This window comes from Lepidochelys kempii, chromosome 9, assembly GCF_965140265.1.
Source record: "Lepidochelys kempii isolate rLepKem1 chromosome 9, rLepKem1.hap2, whole genome shotgun sequence".
NCBI classification, from domain to species: domain Eukaryota; kingdom Metazoa; phylum Chordata; order Testudines; family Cheloniidae; genus Lepidochelys; species Lepidochelys kempii.
Window position 1 is genome coordinate 2,225,739 of NC_133264.1, and position 16,993 is coordinate 2,242,731.

Consider the following 16,993-nt stretch of genomic DNA (forward strand, 5'->3'; position numbering starts at 1 on the left):
TTTTCTCTCTCAGGCACACTCCCTAGCCCAAATAAATCCCATAATCTTTCAAGGTGAAGTATTCTCCTTTTGCCCTCCCCTTAAGGCTGCCTGCCAGCAGTACTTGCTGCAGAACTGGAGCTGTGATTGGAAGTCAAGTCATGGCAGACACTCAGCAGATCTAACTTTTTTCTTCCTCCACCACCCTGAGCCGGCTTTGTATGTGGGACGTCTCCTTCCAAGCAGCAACTTCAGTTAACAAAAACAGCAAAGAGACGACAGGAGGGACATATACACCTGAAAACAAACCCTACAGATGGGGAGGAGCTGTCTTCTCAGAATACTGGTCGTGTCATAAGCAAGGTGTGCACTTAGGAGTTCCTTAGCATGGAAGGTAATTAATCACTTCAGTTCAAGGAAGTGACACTAACCCTGAAGATCTGTCCTGAAGGTGTTTTAGTGGACTCCTGGGGGAAAAGTCTGAAGTTTTTCATGTGGGAAAAGTTTTTCATGGGGGAAAAGTTTGCCAGGAGTCACCATGCATTGCTCAGCAAGGGAGAGGAGAATGAAATGGTAAGTCACTGTCTTTCCTCTTATCCCTCTCTCAGCCTGGAACAATAGTCTTAGTGTGTTCTACAGCAAAATTCTACAGCCCAGAGTTTAGCTTTGGACAGTAACCAAGGGCTTCATTAATATTAAAATAAATTGAAATGAAATTGTGTGGAATCAGTTTTAATCAGTTGGCAAGGAGGGGATGCCTGCAGTACCCTCAGAGGTTTGATTCCAGCTCAGATAGGCAGACCCCACCTAGCTTTAACCGAGCCAGCGCAGATAACGAGCAGGGAAGGTGCTGCAGCATGGACTCCAGCATAGGCTCTTAATCCAAATAAGCACCCAGGGTTCCAGTGGGCTTGTTTAGCCTGTGTTGAAGCCTGTACCGCCACATCTTCACTGCTGTGTTTAGCTGTGTTGCTAAGCTAAAGCTAGGGCGGGGATGCCTACCTGAGCTGCAGACATACGGCCAACTGCAGTGTAGACAGACCCTGAGAGCAGCGCTCCGAGGCAAGAGAAGAGCTCTCCACACAGCCTTCAAAGACAATGACTGATGATTACATAGCACTATACAGGTGCATGCCACTTAACAGACAAAGAGAAAACGCGGTCCTTCTCTGCTCTGAAGAGTATACAATCTACAAAGGGATGGATTCATTGAAAGATTAGGGCCTAAAACAGGACAAAACATCTCATTTTTAACCATTGGCTGCTGTGCAGAGTGGCTCCACAAATGCCTCCACTGGTCTTGCAAAAAATTCTAATTGTATTAATGTGACAAAGTGGGAATTTTCTGAGATATTTTGAGGAGCTGCTGTGTGCCTCTGTTTCCCCTATATGTTGCATGGTTACCTAGTGGGTGAAAAGGATCTGTTTGCTCTCAGGGCAGGCTAGGACACAGGTGTGAGCGGCACCTCACTGTCTGGGACTAAGTGGGCCTTAATCCCCGTATCATTGGAGAATCCGTGAAGACAATGGCAAATTCAGCCACCGGGACACTCAAACCTGGCAACCGAGACTATGGATTGCGCCACCTCTGTGGAGGGAGCCAAGCAGCATTTTTCCAGCTCTGGAACAAATGCCTGAGTGTGTGAGGTGGGAGTTAAGTGTTGGCTGCTGGAGGAGGCGGGGCGGCGGGGCGGGGGAACTGAGAATCTGACAGAGCAGGTCAGACTAAGTGACGGAGCAGAGGGACAGAGCTTTGGGCTCTCTGGGCTAACCAGAATGGACTCTGCTGTAACCTTCATTTCTGTAGGCTAACCAAGGACTGCTTATACTGTGTTGTAGTCAGCTAATAAACCCTACTGTCTGACAGTGCTGGCTGAGTGTCACTGCAGATACTGGTCCAAGTGCATTGCTCCCTCAGATTGTACCAGTCTCCCTCAGGGGTCTGTCTCAGGGGGACTCAGAGCTCAGGATGTGAAGCAGGAATGCAGAAGGTCCCAGAGGGCCAGTCTAAGGAGGCAGTGAAGCTACGTGGCTTACTCAGGAGGAAGAGGGGGTCTGGCCCACTGACAGGCTCCTCCCAGAGACCGTTTTAAAGCTGGGCCCAGAGCACTGATCCTGGGGATCCCTGACAATTACATTTTTAGTTTGTTTTTAGCATTAATTGAATCTTCCGGAATCAAATTATTGGCACACATTTCTTGACTCTTTGGTAAAGAGTGTAATAATGTTCCTGTTTACATTGTGCAGACGTCAGTTGTTTCAGACTGAAATACCATTGACAGTTTAAAAGTATGTTGACGGCTCATTTGAAAACTGGAGAAGATAATCTCATTTCTCAGAGAAACTTTCTATCCACCTTTGTTGGAGGCTGTGTGGGGAGCAGTAATGAGAAGGGATGTGAAACATTTCTAAGGTGACGTGTCCAGCGTTGTCCACTCTTTGCTGCTCTAGCTACGGCACAAGTGACAATACCCATATGTTTAAGAGCTGTCCACCCTTCCTCGTGTCCATCATGGGACTGTTTGTGTGACTAAAGCCTACTTCCTTGAATAAGACTGGCAGGAGTGGATCTTTCAGAAGCTGAGGTTCATTTCCCTGGGGTCCCACAGAGCCTGAGCTTGTTGGCTTTCAGGGCATCTGGCAGACCCAATCGCCTTTCACAATGATAGTGGAAGGAAAAGAGTCTTTACAGAACAATATTTGCCTGGCAGAGGGTTGGTGGGTGGGTGGGTTAGGAAAGGGGATGGTTTGTTTTAGGGATTATCCTTTTTTCAAGAGATGCTGATCAAAGGTGGTTTTAATAGATTGTTCAGAGCTTTGCTTGGTGTACAGCAGGTGGTGAGGGGGAAAAGAAGGCTGCACGCTACTTTTGCATCCCTCTGATCTCCAGGGTGGCTATGGATTTATTCAACTCCTGGCATAATTTAGAGCAGGCAAACAGATTATAAACAGCCTCCTAGAGCCATTACATCAGCCAGGGATGGTCAGAGCACAACAAAATCCAGCTATTTCCCCCACCATACATACAACTAAGATATACTCAAAGACCTTACTCCATGCAGCATAACAAAGAGAAGGTGAGAGGTGACTTGATCACAGTCCAAGTATCTGCATGGGGAACAAATATTTACTCAAGAGATTTCAATCTAGCAGGGAAGGGTATAACATGATGCAATGGCTCGAGGCATAAGCTAGACAAATTCACACAGGATATAAGGTGTACATTTTTAACAATGAGGGTAACTAACCATTGGAACAATTTACCCAGGGTCATGGTGGATTCTCCATCACTGCTAATTTTGAAATCAAGATTGGATGTTTTTGTAACTGATCTGCCCTAGGAATTATTTTGAGGATGGCCTGTACTATGCAGGAGGACAGACTACATTAGTAGCTCTCAAACTTTCCAGACTACTGTACCCCTTTCAGAAGTCTGATAAAGAATTAGATAAATTCCTGGAGGATAGGTCCATCAATGGCTATTAGCCGGGATGGGCACGGACGGTGTCCCTAGCCCCTGTTTGCCAGAAGCAGGGAATGGGTGACAGGGGATGGATCACTTGGTGATTCCCTGTTCTGTTCTTTCCCTCTGATGCACCTGGGATCGGCCACTGTTGGAAGACAGGATACTGGGCTAGATGGACCTTTGGTCTGACTCAGCCTGGCCATTCTTATGATTTGTCTTACATACCCCCAAGTTTCACCTCACTTAAAACCTACTTGCTTACAAAATCAGACTTAAAAATACAAAAGTGTCACAGCCCACTATTACTGAAAAAAATCACTTACTTTCTTATGTTTACGATATAATTATAAAAGAAATCAATTGGAATATAAATATTGTACTTACATTTCAGTGGATAGTATAGAGAGCAGTAGAAACAAGTCATTGTCTGTATGAAATTTTAGTTTGTCCTGACTTCGCTAGTGCTTTTTATGGAGCCTGTTGTAAAACTAGGCAAATCTCTAGATGAGTTGATGTACCCCCTGGAAGACCTCTGTGTACCCTCAAGGGTACATGTACCCTTGAGTGATCACAATGTTCCCTTCTGGTCTTGGAATCTATGAATCGCTGTGGTAAAGTTTTGAAGGGGATGATGTAGAGTCAGGTACATCAGCAATCTACCCACCAAAGCAATCCTTCATATTGGAGGGATCCTTAGCTGCTTTACTAGGGGAGCTTTGACCCCTTTGCATTCCCGGAATGGTGGAAAGGGGCTAGAGCTGGGACCAGTATTTGGCCCTGTAGCTTTCTATCCTTTGACATAGAAATATTTAAATCCTCGCACAAGATGGACACTGAAAGGCCCAATCCTATTTCCACTGGAGTGACTGGTAGTTTTACTATTGACTGGGAACTGGAGCAGACCCTTATGAAAGAGTTCCTAGTTCTTATAGACTCCACTATTAGATTCCTTGTGAGTCCTTCAACCTGTCTTTCAAATCTAATCCTATTACCTGTTGTTATAGGAACAGCACTTTTAAACTGTTGCTCTCAGGTTACCATCCTGCTGTCAAAGCAGAAAAAACCTGGTGATGGGATTGACAGAACTGCAATACTCGATTGCAGATGTTTGGGCTCCTCACGGTTTGGTAAGGCCAGTTTCTGCCCTGAAGAGAAGACTGATACAAGAATTTGCTTGGCATTTACATTTACCTTCCGCTTTACAGGTCACTTGGAAAAAAAAATGTTATTTTAGCCACAAATAACAGTGGTTTACATGACAATTGTGTAAATAATCCTTGACAGGAGGGAGCGGTGATGGGAAATGATTAACAACAAATTCTGCTTCTCGCTTCCAACAAATCTGTTCTCTGTATAAGCAAAGTTTCTGGCAACAGCAGCAAGCCTGACAGCTTTAGATTAATTGGTAAAGCCTCATAACACTATTGCGAGACTTAGTTTACTGATAGGTAGACTGAGGCACAGAGGGAGCAAATGACTCATGCTTGGTCCAACAATAAGTCAGTAGCAGGGCCACGGAGAGAATCCAGGGGCCCTGGGCCATAGTCACCTGCTTTAACCTTTAGCGAATGCTCACCCATTGATGTTAAGTATTCACTTTCTTTGCAGTAGCAAAGTAATCATTATTTAGCCTAAGTGGTTAACACATATTTCAGGAAATCTGCATAACACTTTCAAAAGATGTGACTGGGAGTTTACACTCATAACTTTGCGGGATATGAAAAAATCATAGACTGAATGTAGACACTGGCTTTATGGCTTATTACAATAATCTATAACCCACTAACACCCCCAGCTGCCTCTCTCCCTTCCTCCCTATGGCTGGAGGGGTGTTATCATGACAATAATTGTAGACTTTATGGACTCTGTGGATGCAGTTTCTGTTCTTTGTTCTGTAATTGGCCTGAACACAGCTGAAACCCTAAGAATTTGAGGCATAAATAAATCTGATACTTACATGACACTTTCTCGTTCCTTCCTTTTCTCAAACTCAGAACAAAAAATGACCGAACAAAATGGTTTTCAGTTAAAATTGCCCAGCAGCCATTGCTCTATGACCCAGCCTGGGGCAGAACCTGCCACCCCTTGGGAGTTAAATGATCTCCTCTCATCTGTCTCTCTTTCTCCAGCCTTCCTGACCTCTGTGCTGCTTTTCATGCTGTCAACCATGACATCCATCCTGGGACTATTTGCAGGAGTCTCAGAGAATTGGCCGCCTTGGTTTTGCTCCCATCTGTCATTTTTTTCAGCATGCAGCAGAGAGAGAGGCTGGTCTGCTGGATAGGGAGTGAGCCCTGAAAGACCTGGGTTCTACTTCCACCATGGACTTCCTGTCTGAAATTCTGTTCTTAAAGTACGGGCCTGGCATCAAAGGTTTTTAGGCACCCAAGATGCAGCTAAAACAGCGAGGAGTCCGGTGGCACCTTAAAGCCTAACCAATTTATTTGGGCATAAGCTTTTGTGGGTAAAAAACCCACTTCTTCAGATGCATGGAATGAACATTACAGATACAAGCATAACTATACACTGGCACAAGAAGAGAAGGGAGTTACCTTACAAGTGGAGAACCAGTGATGACAAGGCCAATTCAGTCAGGGTGTATGTGGTCCACTCCCAATAACTATCAAACAAAGTGGTCCCCCCACTTTTAAAAACTCTCCAGCTAAAAGGAAAGGGAACAAGGGTTGTTGTTAAAATGAAAACCTTATTCAATACGTTACATTTCAAATGGTTTAATTTTTTTCCTTCTTTTCTGTATCTTTAATAAAAAAAGTTTAAAAGATTTTTAATGGCGTTTGCCATGCAGCCAGGCAGGCTGAAGTCTCTGTATACCAAACCCTGAACCTTGTTTAAAATGGTTTAATGTTGGACAGTGAAAGGGTTATGTTATCTCCTTTGACTCTTTGGGCCCACCTATTCCATCTAAATTAATACAACTGGCCTTAGACCCTGTCTACAGTACAGCTTCTCTTGTGGTTGTACCCAGATTGTGACTTATCAGATTTTGACAATTCCACTAGAATCTCAGATGTTAAACAGCAGCTACAAAAGTTAGACATTTTAAAATCAGCAGGTCCAGATAACTTTCATCCAAGAGTTTAAAAGAGATGAGTAGCTGAAGAACTCACTAGACAACTAATGTTGATTTTCAATCAGTCTTGGAGCACTGGGGAAGTTCCAGAAGACTGGAAGAAAGCTAATGCTGTGCTAGTTTTTTTAAAAAGGTAAACAGGGGGACCCAGCTAATGATTGGCCTGTCAGCCTGACATCGATCTGGACAAGATAATGGGATTCAATTAATAAAGAATTAAAGGAAGGTAATGTAAGCAATGCAAATCAGCATGGATTTGTGGAAAACAGAACCTGTCAAACTAACATTTTTTTTTATGAGATTACAATTTTGGTTGCTAAAGGTAATAGTGTTAACATAATATACTTGACTTCTGTAAGGTGTTTGACATGGTACTGTGGTTTGAGCTTTGGCCTGCTAAACCTAGGGTTGTGAGCTCAATCTTTGAGGGGCCCATTTAGGGATCTGGGGCAAAAATTGGGGATTGGTCCTGCTTTAAGCAGGGGGTTGGACTAGATGACCTCCTGAGGTCCCTTCCAACCCTGATATTCTATGATTCTGATTAAATACTAGACCCATATAAAATTAACATAGCCAGTTTTTAATCCACTTAATGTGTACTAACTGAGAAGTCTCAAAATGGAATTGTAAATTCAGCCAAGTCTATCTTGTGGGGAGGGGAGCCCAGAGCCAGGGCTCTGGTCCTCCCCCTATGCCCCAAACCAGCTGAGACTGATTCACTTCCAGCTGCCTAGCCCCTGCCCTGCCCATTGCTTCTCCTCCGGCCTTTATCTCGCTTCCTGGGCCATGAGTCACGTGGTTGCATCCCACTCCTGGGTCTCAGGTTACGAAGGGGCAGCTATAGCATCGGTGCAGGCAGCTGGAGCAGCCTCCGCAAAAGTCACACCCCCTTATGCCCACCACCCAGACATTGGTGCAATACACAGGGAAACTGAAGCACACACACACATTCATGCAAAAGAGTAAGACTCACAAAGGTTCACATACAACATAAGAAGGGAAAATCCCCACTTCGTCGCATGGCCCCTCTCAGTTTTTCTCATCTCCAGACTAAACAAACCCAATCTTTTTAATCTTTCCTCGTAGGTCATGTTTTCTAGACCTTTAATAATTTTTGTTAATCTCCTCCGGACTTTCTCCAAATTGTCCACATCTTTTCCTAAGTGTGGCCCCCAGAACTGGACACAATACTCCAGCTGAGGTCTTACGAGTGTTTTCAGTAGAGTAGAAGAATTACTTCTCGTGTCTTGCTTACAGCACTCTTGCTAATACATCCCAGAATGGTGTTCACTTTTTTTGCAACAGCGTTACATTGTTGACTCATATTTAGTGTGTGACCCACTGTAACCCCAGATCCTTTTCTGCAAAGCTCCTGGGCTATATCGCTTCCGGGCTAAAGCATGGCAGGTGCTCAGCCCAGAGGTGACATTTTCTTCTCCACAAATCAGAAAAAAAACATGCATTTTGCTGTTTTTGAATTATAGCAATGCAAGAAAAAAAGTGTCAAGAATTTCCCTTAGTCAATTAACTTTCAAAACTAAGAAACAAATACTGCTGGAGGTGGTTTGTGAGTATGGCATCACTTGCCCATTTCAGGTTAGAGCTATTTACTTATAAACTATCTTTTATTAAACCTGTATAATGGCTCTGGTCCAGCAAACTAGGGCTTTGATGAATCATCAGCCAACATCATCACTAACCTCTTCTGCAAAAGAAATGGAATATTTTATTCTAAATCAAAATAAAGATGGGTTCAACCCAACCACCCCTACCCTTGAACCCTGGGAAAGTTCAGACTAGGATCTGGATCCAAACTTAACCAGCTAGGTTTATCTTTGGACTTGAACCAGAATCTCTTCTCCAGACCTTTTCAAACTTTAGGAAAGCATCACTTTGGATCTGAATCTGGATCCCAGCTGCATAGTTTGGGCCCTGCTCTCAGAAATGAAAGAGAAGACGTTGGTGTCCTATGTTTATCTTCCCCCTTCTCACTTTCCTTTGTAACTCCTTAACATTCAAATTCAGGAATGTCAGATGCCTCAAAGTGCAAACAACTGGATCTGAACCCATGTCAGTGCTCATTTCCACAAGGTAAAATATGCACCCTGCCAGGACAAACTATCAATGTTACAGCAGCTTGAGAGCATCACAGAACTTCTCTTGTGGGAAGAAGATAAGACATGGAGCTGAATTCTTTTCCTGGCTCTACTGGTGCTTAGTGTTTCTCTGTCTCAGCTGTATAATAGGGATAATGATGTTTACCCATAAAGTGTTTTAAGAGCTACAATGTCAGGAGCTTTATTTGTGGGCCGGTGTTCTGGGACAACAATGGCCTGGAAATGTGCTTTGTACTTAGGTGTGGCCAGATCTCTGCCACTTGAGGATTATCTGTCATGGTATTTGGTTCAATGGCTTCCTGAGCAGATGAACTGCAGAGTTTCCCCCGCCCTATGGTTCTCTGACTACCTCCCCTCTAATGTCCATCTCTGTGGATCATCGATGATGAGCAGCACCTGCTGTTTTGCCATTTGATGCCTCAATCTGCTGCATACTTTACAGCACCCCTGTCCCAAAGCTACCAAAAACAGCCTGACTGACTCACAGTGCCACAGGACGCACCCCAAATGGCAGATCCACCTTGACATTCTGCAAGAAGAAATCACTGCCTCCCAAAATGCATTACACTGGGTGGAGTCACTTCTGCTTGCCTCTATTGTGTTATCATTTTAGGCTTGAGAAAACACGTGCATAGTGCCTCATATGACCTGGCACTGGAGCTCGGCATGTTCAAAGCAGGGAGGAACCGCTGCCAAATGACAATGGATGACTATAATTGGCTGTCCATACAGGAACATCCCGGGGCATCTATCCTTTCCTTTAGTACTTATTTTAACCATAGACTTCCTGGCTGCTCAGATGGGTGTAAGAACACAAGGGAGTGTCTTAGACACCAGGACAACATGCATGTGGTGTCAGCCTCATGATTTCTCACCCTGGTATTTAAATCCTGTGTCTCCCGGAAAGGACCATTCTAGTTTTAGCATGTTCAGATGTTAATTGGAAGAGGTTGAAGAGGAGGCCGAGTTAGTGATTCTGCTTCTCCCTGGGAGTTCTCTTGGCAGCTTGACAAAATGGGGGGAACCCGGATCACTGCTAGATGGAGCAACAGGTCTGATAAGGCAGCACTGAATTTCAAGTGCTGAAGATGATTATTAATTATTATGGGTTAAGATAATGGCCTGTTAACAAGACTCAGAGCCCCAACATTCGAACCATAATGGAAGGTGGTAACGGCCCATCATTCCCCTACGCTTGGAAAGGGCAGAGGCCATGAGGCTGGGCTGCTGACTCCAGCCTAAAGCTCAATATTGTTCCATCCAGGCCTCCATGTTTTCTACAAATATGGCCTAAGGCTGTCATGCAACCAGGTGAGTTTTTTGTGGCTGGGAGTTTCACAGCACAATGCCAGTCACCGCCTTTTAACTCCGGGGGCATTCACAGAGTTCTGGACGAAAGGATAATGTTGTGTTCTCAACATTTTCTTTAAATAAAATGCTTCTCATTACCTTTTCTTTTTCTTTGCTCAACAGGAGATATTTGGCTACAAAACCCAGGGCTGCCGGAAAGCCATGTGCATTGCTGGATACATTTTGTCCTGTGGGATTCTCCGGCTTGTGTTTTACTGGAAACCAGCATGGGATGTGTGGGCAAACTGCATCCCCTGCAACTTGCAAGAAGCAGACGTCACATTGCTCAGAACAACAGTGGGTGCCCATTTTCCTTTGTAAATTACTTGCTAACACATAGATAATGGGAAGTAGAGGGAATCCATGTAGGCTGGATCTCTCACACTGCCGATGCTGAATAAAATAATAAAAATAACAACAATGTACAGTGTGCAACTTTCATCTAAAGGACCCCAAAGTGCTTTACAAGATACATACAATGCATGTGGAGTAGAGAGCATCAGCCACATGGACAGGATGCTTCACAATAATGTAGGGAGAGGCCCCATGTATCTTGTGATTCCATGACTGTGGCATTTGCTAGGGAATCTACCCTTTGCTCACCCAATGCCACAGAACTATGCTCCAGAATCTTAGCTGTCTTTTATCTGAGTCTTCTCTTTGGATGGTGTCCAAGATGTCTACTCCTCCCCATTTCAGCCTCCATGTGGGTCTGTCCCTCCCCACTGATGTTCGTGATGGAGTTTGGGTGGAGTTGTGGCCATTCAAAACCTTTCTCAGATCTCAAGAATGCTGAGCTGACAGAACTGGAGACTGAAACCCCCTGGTTACCCACAGCACAGGTGCAGCTGTGGCTCCATATTGCTGCCTGCCAATGTGCTTCAACTCTGACACAAAGGGACCATCTCTAGGGACGGAAGGGGAGCTCATGCTCCATGTCCAGTCAGTCCTTGCTCCCTCTGATGAGAGGGCCATCCAGGCTGTTAGAATGGAGGTTTTATTAGCTGGATTCTTGTCCACTGGGAACTGCACTGTCCCCATTAACCCCAACTTTGTGTCATGTATGCCACCAATAACCAACAAGAAACAACCCAAAACTTCACTCCGAATTAAATCTGAGCCTGAATATTCTTTTGAGGTTTGAGGTCTAATCTTGCCTTTTTAATCCCAAGCTCATCTTGCATTTGTAATTATGGGTTCTCATGTGTCATTTTAAATGGATTTGCCATGCCAAGTACTTTCCAAACAAACGAGATTTTAAATTAGCCTTTATGTAATTAAACAAGGATTGAATAATATCTAACATTCTTGTTATCAGGGGCCTTTGTCAAAGTGTGCCTTGGGCAGCAGACAATTTAAAAGCTCCTTCCTGGGTTCTTTGCATCAAAACGGCACTTTTGTGTTTTAGCGTTTATCTGATTAGGTTGCTGTCATTGGATGGGAAGGGGGATTTCTCTTCTTCAGCTTATCCAATCAGCATTCATAATTTATCATCAGCTTCACTGTGACGGGTTTACAGCTCATCACCACAGAGGCTGGTTAGCTGACACATTGACTATCAAAGAATGTTTCAATCCTGGACAAACTGTGAGCCCTTCTCTTCTTTTCTGCCTCCTAGCTCAACTGCAGGGCTGGCGCATTAGCTTCATCGACAGTGATGAAAGGGCCATAACCTTTTATTCTTTTTGTTGGTTTTCCTAATTTTAATGAAGCAACTGGCTTTCTATTAATGTTATTTACCTGGTTCTGCATCTTAACTAAGTGTTGCAGGGAGGACAGATTTCCATGCAAATACCAGAGTTTGTATTCACATGTGAGTTGAATGCTTTGGACACTGATATTTGCTCACCTTCCATTACTTTAGGTTACTCATATTTTCTAGATAATTTATTATCTACATTTTGAGGTTGCTGGAGGATGTCACCATTACTCCTCTATCTTTGCTTACAAGAGTGGTACTCAGCCTTCTCCATCCCCTCCCCATTCTTCTTTGAGCCTCCCTCCCACCTAGCTGAGAACCACCTTCCACTATGGGAAGGGCAGGGTGATCACAATCCTCAGGTCAAGAATCCTTGGCCTACAGCATGATATGTTTTATGTTGCCCAACGCCCTCCATACCACTTCAGCCCTGCAACAGGGCTGCATGGTGAGTGGGCAGAGTGGCCATGAAGGAGGGTCTCTGCAACCCCTGTACACAAAAGAGGGGCCTCCACAACTAATCCAAATAACCCACTATGGTCCCTAAGGGTGAATCCAGGGCAAGGATGTGAGATCCACACTTTCATGGGTCCAGGAGCACAGCCCCATAGGGGAAGGGGCTGCTCTTGTACAACATGGGATTTCTGGAATACATTCCTTCCCTTCCACCTCCCTTTGATCCATTCCTTCCCCACCCCCTGCTCAGGATACTCAGACAGGGAACAGTAACACTGCATGTCTTTACTGCATGTCCGGAGGGTGGGACTGTTTTGCTTAGAAAGCCCCTGAAAAGCCCAGGCACAGTAAGAAGAAAAGGAGAACGTCTGTGACACTGCATGATCGACACGGTATTGTCTATCAACTCTGAAATGTCAATCAAATATAAATGTCAGACAGCATTCTGCTCACCAGAATCAAATGCTCAAAGAGAAGCGTGTGAAAAACAAATGCAAGTCCTGTACAGTCTAAAACCTTCTTTAACCTTTGTTCTTGTTAATAAAGCCTTAGACAATGAAAAGTGAAACCCCACTTTTCATGCTGAATGTTCCAGTTCCAGGCCAGATCTTTGGCTGGTGTAAATTAGCATAGTTTAACAGAGGACAATGGAGCTATGCGGATTTAAAGCAGCTGAGAAGCAGGCCCATTACAGTTCAGCGTTATCATTCTCTAAGCCAGGGACTGTAATAAACATGCTTTCAGGACCTCAACTATGTGCAGGATTTCTTTGTGCAAATTTATGATGGCTTCTGGTTTCTGTTTCTCTAGGATGAATTTCAGATTTATTCCCGGAAGAAGGTGACATGGATCTCTGTGTCTGCACTGAACAAGTTTAGATCAGATTATCCAATCATTGCTGATGAAAACTCCATCATAAACAAAGCCATAATGAAACCAGATTTAAAAGTAAGTGACTTTAAAACATGATTCATATAACAGGAGTTAACATGTTCTTATCATGACTCCACATGCAAAGACTTGCATGCGGGCCACCTGAGACATGCCCCAGAGTCCTTTGCACTAATCAGAGGCTGCTTTGGGGACATGCAAAACAAACAAACAAATAAATAAATAAAAATATGTGTGTGTGTGTGCGGGGTGTGTGTGTGTGTGTGTGACAGGTTGAAACCTGTTTGTGAGACATGCCTGAATTTAACATGGAATTAAGAAGCCTGCAGCTGCATGAGTGCCGTGGTCAACAGGTAGAGCTAGCTGAGTGAAGATCAGGGTACTCTACTGGCCTTCTCTGGGAAAAGACCTGTCAGCCAGGCCCTCTCCCTCACTCTCTGGGGGGAAGGCCATTCCTGCCTCCCCCACTAAAAAGGAGGAGGGGAAAGAAGACCTGTCATTCCTTCTGAGGGAGGTGCTGCATCAGTATTACAAAGGAGAGGAGGAGGAAGGAGGGAAGAGATGGGGTGGAGAACCCTCCAAGAAGCATCTTGCTGTAAGCGCCCCAGAAGCCCCAGCCCTGGCGCAGGAATTAACAGACTGGTTTATAGGCTGCTCCTGGCATTAGAGGAGAAACTGGCTGTAAGTGACTGAATAGCTGAGCTTCCACACCACAGTGAACACAGGGAGTGGGAGCAAGATCCTGACCCCAGACTTCACCCCAGACTTCAGCTGGTGGCCCAGTGTACGGCACTAGCTGAGAAGATTGAAGAGTGAATGAAATTGGAGATTTCCTGGTCTCCTCCCTCTCTCGGTGCTGCTATTTCATCCCCTCGCCCCAGGATGGCTGCGCTCTGTCCCTGGCTCTGGAAAACATTTCAGTTTTTTGCCTTTGGCTGCACCAAACTGCATTTTACAACCGTTATTCCGAGGTAGGATACTACATACCCGACTGCCCCTACTAAGGCCTTATCCTTCCTTCCCTCTGCAAATGGTTCAAACACAATTTGGAGAACCAAGCCAAGGAAGACTTCAATAGCTCAGACATAGGTGAGAGGTTTATCGCAGGAGTGGGTGGGTGAGATTCTGTGGCCTGCGTTGTGCAGGAGGTCAGACTAAATGATCATAATGGTCCCTTCTCACCTTAATATCTGTGAGTCTATGAGTCTGGGGAGATGGTAGGTGAGTTATTGATTTGAGGAGATCTAAAAGCCCTCTATAGATGTGTGTAAGCGCCATTATCCCCATTTTACAGATAGGGCAAGTATCACCTTGAGAAGTTAAATGACATGCCCAAGGTCATACAGTAAATCAGTGTAATCCCTGAAACTAGAAGTCCAGTCTCTTGATTGCCAGCCTTTTCCCCTAGCCCCTAGGCCACAGGGCTGGGAGTCCCATGCAGAAGTTATATGCATCTTCAGTAACTACATTCCTGACTTGTTAGCATTTATTTTGATGTCTCCAATAAGGTTTCTAGCCAAAGCTACTGATACAGTTTTACACCCTTAACTGGATCTGAACAAAGCTTTATTTCTCCTGGGAATATATAAACATCCATATGTAAATTTAGTGCCAGTTACTTCAATCCACAGGCATAGTGCGAAAGTGGAGAGTGACTCATAACATTCTTCAGGGGATGGAATTAATCATGTTTTAAACCCCCCATAGTCCTCAAATAACAGAGCCTTTCAGCAAATCTTGCATATCCGTCAAAACATTTAAGTAGACAAACAAGTTTTCAAAGCGGCCAAGAGCAAATAGCATAATCCTCTAATCCCAGGTCACAGGCCCCTTCCTAAAAGCCAGTATAAAATCGCCGTGCCTTCTAAACTATTTATTGCAATGGAGAGTTATTGTAATGTTACAGTTTGATTCTGCAAGGAGCTGAGCCCTTTTCTCTCCCATTCAAGTGTGCAACGTCTCATGGGACCGGGCCCTAAGAGGGTAAATCAGAGAACACATGAGCAGAGTTTTCCCTCCACACTTCTCATGAAAGCAAATGGCCTTGAATGTGACATGGTATTCTATGGCAAACCAGTGCAATGAGGGCATAGGCCTGATGCTCGCGGAGCTGAGGAGAGAGGATACTGGATTCTATACCAGTTAGAATTTCCAGGGGGCTGATGGCTCCACAGGTAGGTACACTGCATCGCCGTAGTCCAGCCAGGAAGTGAGAAAAGTTTGTGTCTCTGAAGCTGGGTTATTGTCCACCAGGAGGGACAGAATCATCTAGCCAGCCACAAGTGACAGTGTGGTGGTACACGTGAGAGCACTTAGTGTCAGTGAGAACTTCAGGAGCGCTCCTAAACTCCGGGCTAAATTAGACAATTGTCAGTGTGTATCTTCGACCAAAGGAGACTGCAATGTGGCTGCAAACGCCTCCAAGTGCTTTCTGTGCCCTCCCCAGCACTATAATCAGTCTTGCTTGAATTCAGCCCTAGTTAGCGTCCCTATATTTATAGAACTATGAGTAGAAGTGAGCACGTTTTTGTTCCATACCTTGCAAATGCTGCTGTTGTTCTTTGTTTTGGCAGGTAAGATGCATCCAAGTGCAGAAAATCCGGTATATTTGGAACAACCCTGAACAACAGTTCCAGAAAGTTGGGTGAGTTTACCTGCTGGGTACAAAGTTCTCTAAGGAAATGGAGCCTCTTTTGGAATGACATCATCAGGAAAACTTTTCCTCTGTCTTCTAGGTCCCTAGAAGACAGTCACACTTGTTCAGATATACACGCCAAATTTGGTTCTGGTTTGCAATGTGAGGAACAGGAGATCAGGTAACACTGCAACATGTCCTAAGTAGTTAGTACGATGGATTTAAGTCGATGTTTAGGACCAGATTTTCACGTGCTTGGTGCTGGCCTCTTTTATAAACACTGGTCCTTAAAGGGACAATTGCCTGAATGTGACTGATAATTTTGCACAGTCCAATTGTATTTACACTATTACCGGTGAGTGTAATTTTGCTCGTACTACTTGTGCGCACAGATGTAAGTGCATGCAGGACTGTACATGAAAATGATTTTACACGAAAAATTATTCACAGACAACTAGAGGATGGGCTCAGTTCCCTACTGAAACTTTTGGAAATGTGTCTCTAAATGTTTATCACTATTACGTGTTTCCATTCAAAAAGTAACCAGAGCCTTCTAGTCTGATTTATTTTTGAGTAAGAGAAATAGCAAACTAAGAACAAAAGTCAAGTCTCCATAAAACAGCACAGATTAGCTTCTAGTGGAGCTCCCTCAGCAGAGCTCAGTGTAAATAAATTATTGTTAGAAATTAATGAGTTCTAACTATTGAGTTTATTCCAGTAAATTAATGCATTTCTGGAAAATAGGGTCCTGACCCGACTGGAGTCTTTAGGTGTTTGTACAGTACAAATGCAAAATAAATGAATAAACTTTTGCATTCATTTGTTTGTATATTGCAAATAATCCAACTCCTAAACTGAGTTCACATTCAGTTTTACATTCAGAATGCTCTAAATGATATGCAGAGAGATTTGTATGCAGGGTAGTTGTAGCTGGGTCGGTCCCAGGATACTAGAGAGACAAGGTGGGTGAGGTGTGATATATTTTATTGGACCAACTCCTGTTGGTGAGAGAGACCTCACCGATCGTGTTGCTCTAATACCGTGAGATTTGTATTTAAAACATTTAGTTTTAGGTATGGAATTTTTTGACACCGGTTACGAGGGATTTTTGCGTGAGAGAAACATTTGTTTCTTTAAACCCATACTATGCCGATGAGCTGTGCATGCAGTTCTTATGGACGGAGAGAGCTTTTCTGACACTGACATCTATGGTATAGATGTTTATAATTGTATGCGTGCAACTGGATGTGCAAAAACGTGGGCATATCATTTGTGCGCTTACTTATGATTGCATGCTCAGCTGCGATGA

At 44.2% G+C, this 16,993-nt stretch overlaps 1 protein-coding gene across 1 annotated transcript in view; it reads left to right on the top strand.

The window, feature by feature from the left end:
- The first annotated feature begins 489 nt into the window (after positions 1 to 489).
- Positions 490 to 16,993, top strand: part of LOC140916839 (probable cation-transporting ATPase 13A4) — a 62,856-nt gene continuing 46,352 nt past the window's right edge. Inside the window, exons 1-5 of the mRNA XM_073358725.1 lie at positions 490 to 552; positions 10,127 to 10,300; positions 12,969 to 13,106; positions 15,623 to 15,693; positions 15,785 to 15,865. Of these exons, the coding sequence (XP_073214826.1) occupies positions 490 to 552; positions 10,127 to 10,300; positions 12,969 to 13,106; positions 15,623 to 15,693; positions 15,785 to 15,865 (527 nt within the window). The remainder of the gene's footprint in view (positions 553 to 10,126; positions 10,301 to 12,968; positions 13,107 to 15,622; positions 15,694 to 15,784; positions 15,866 to 16,993) is intronic.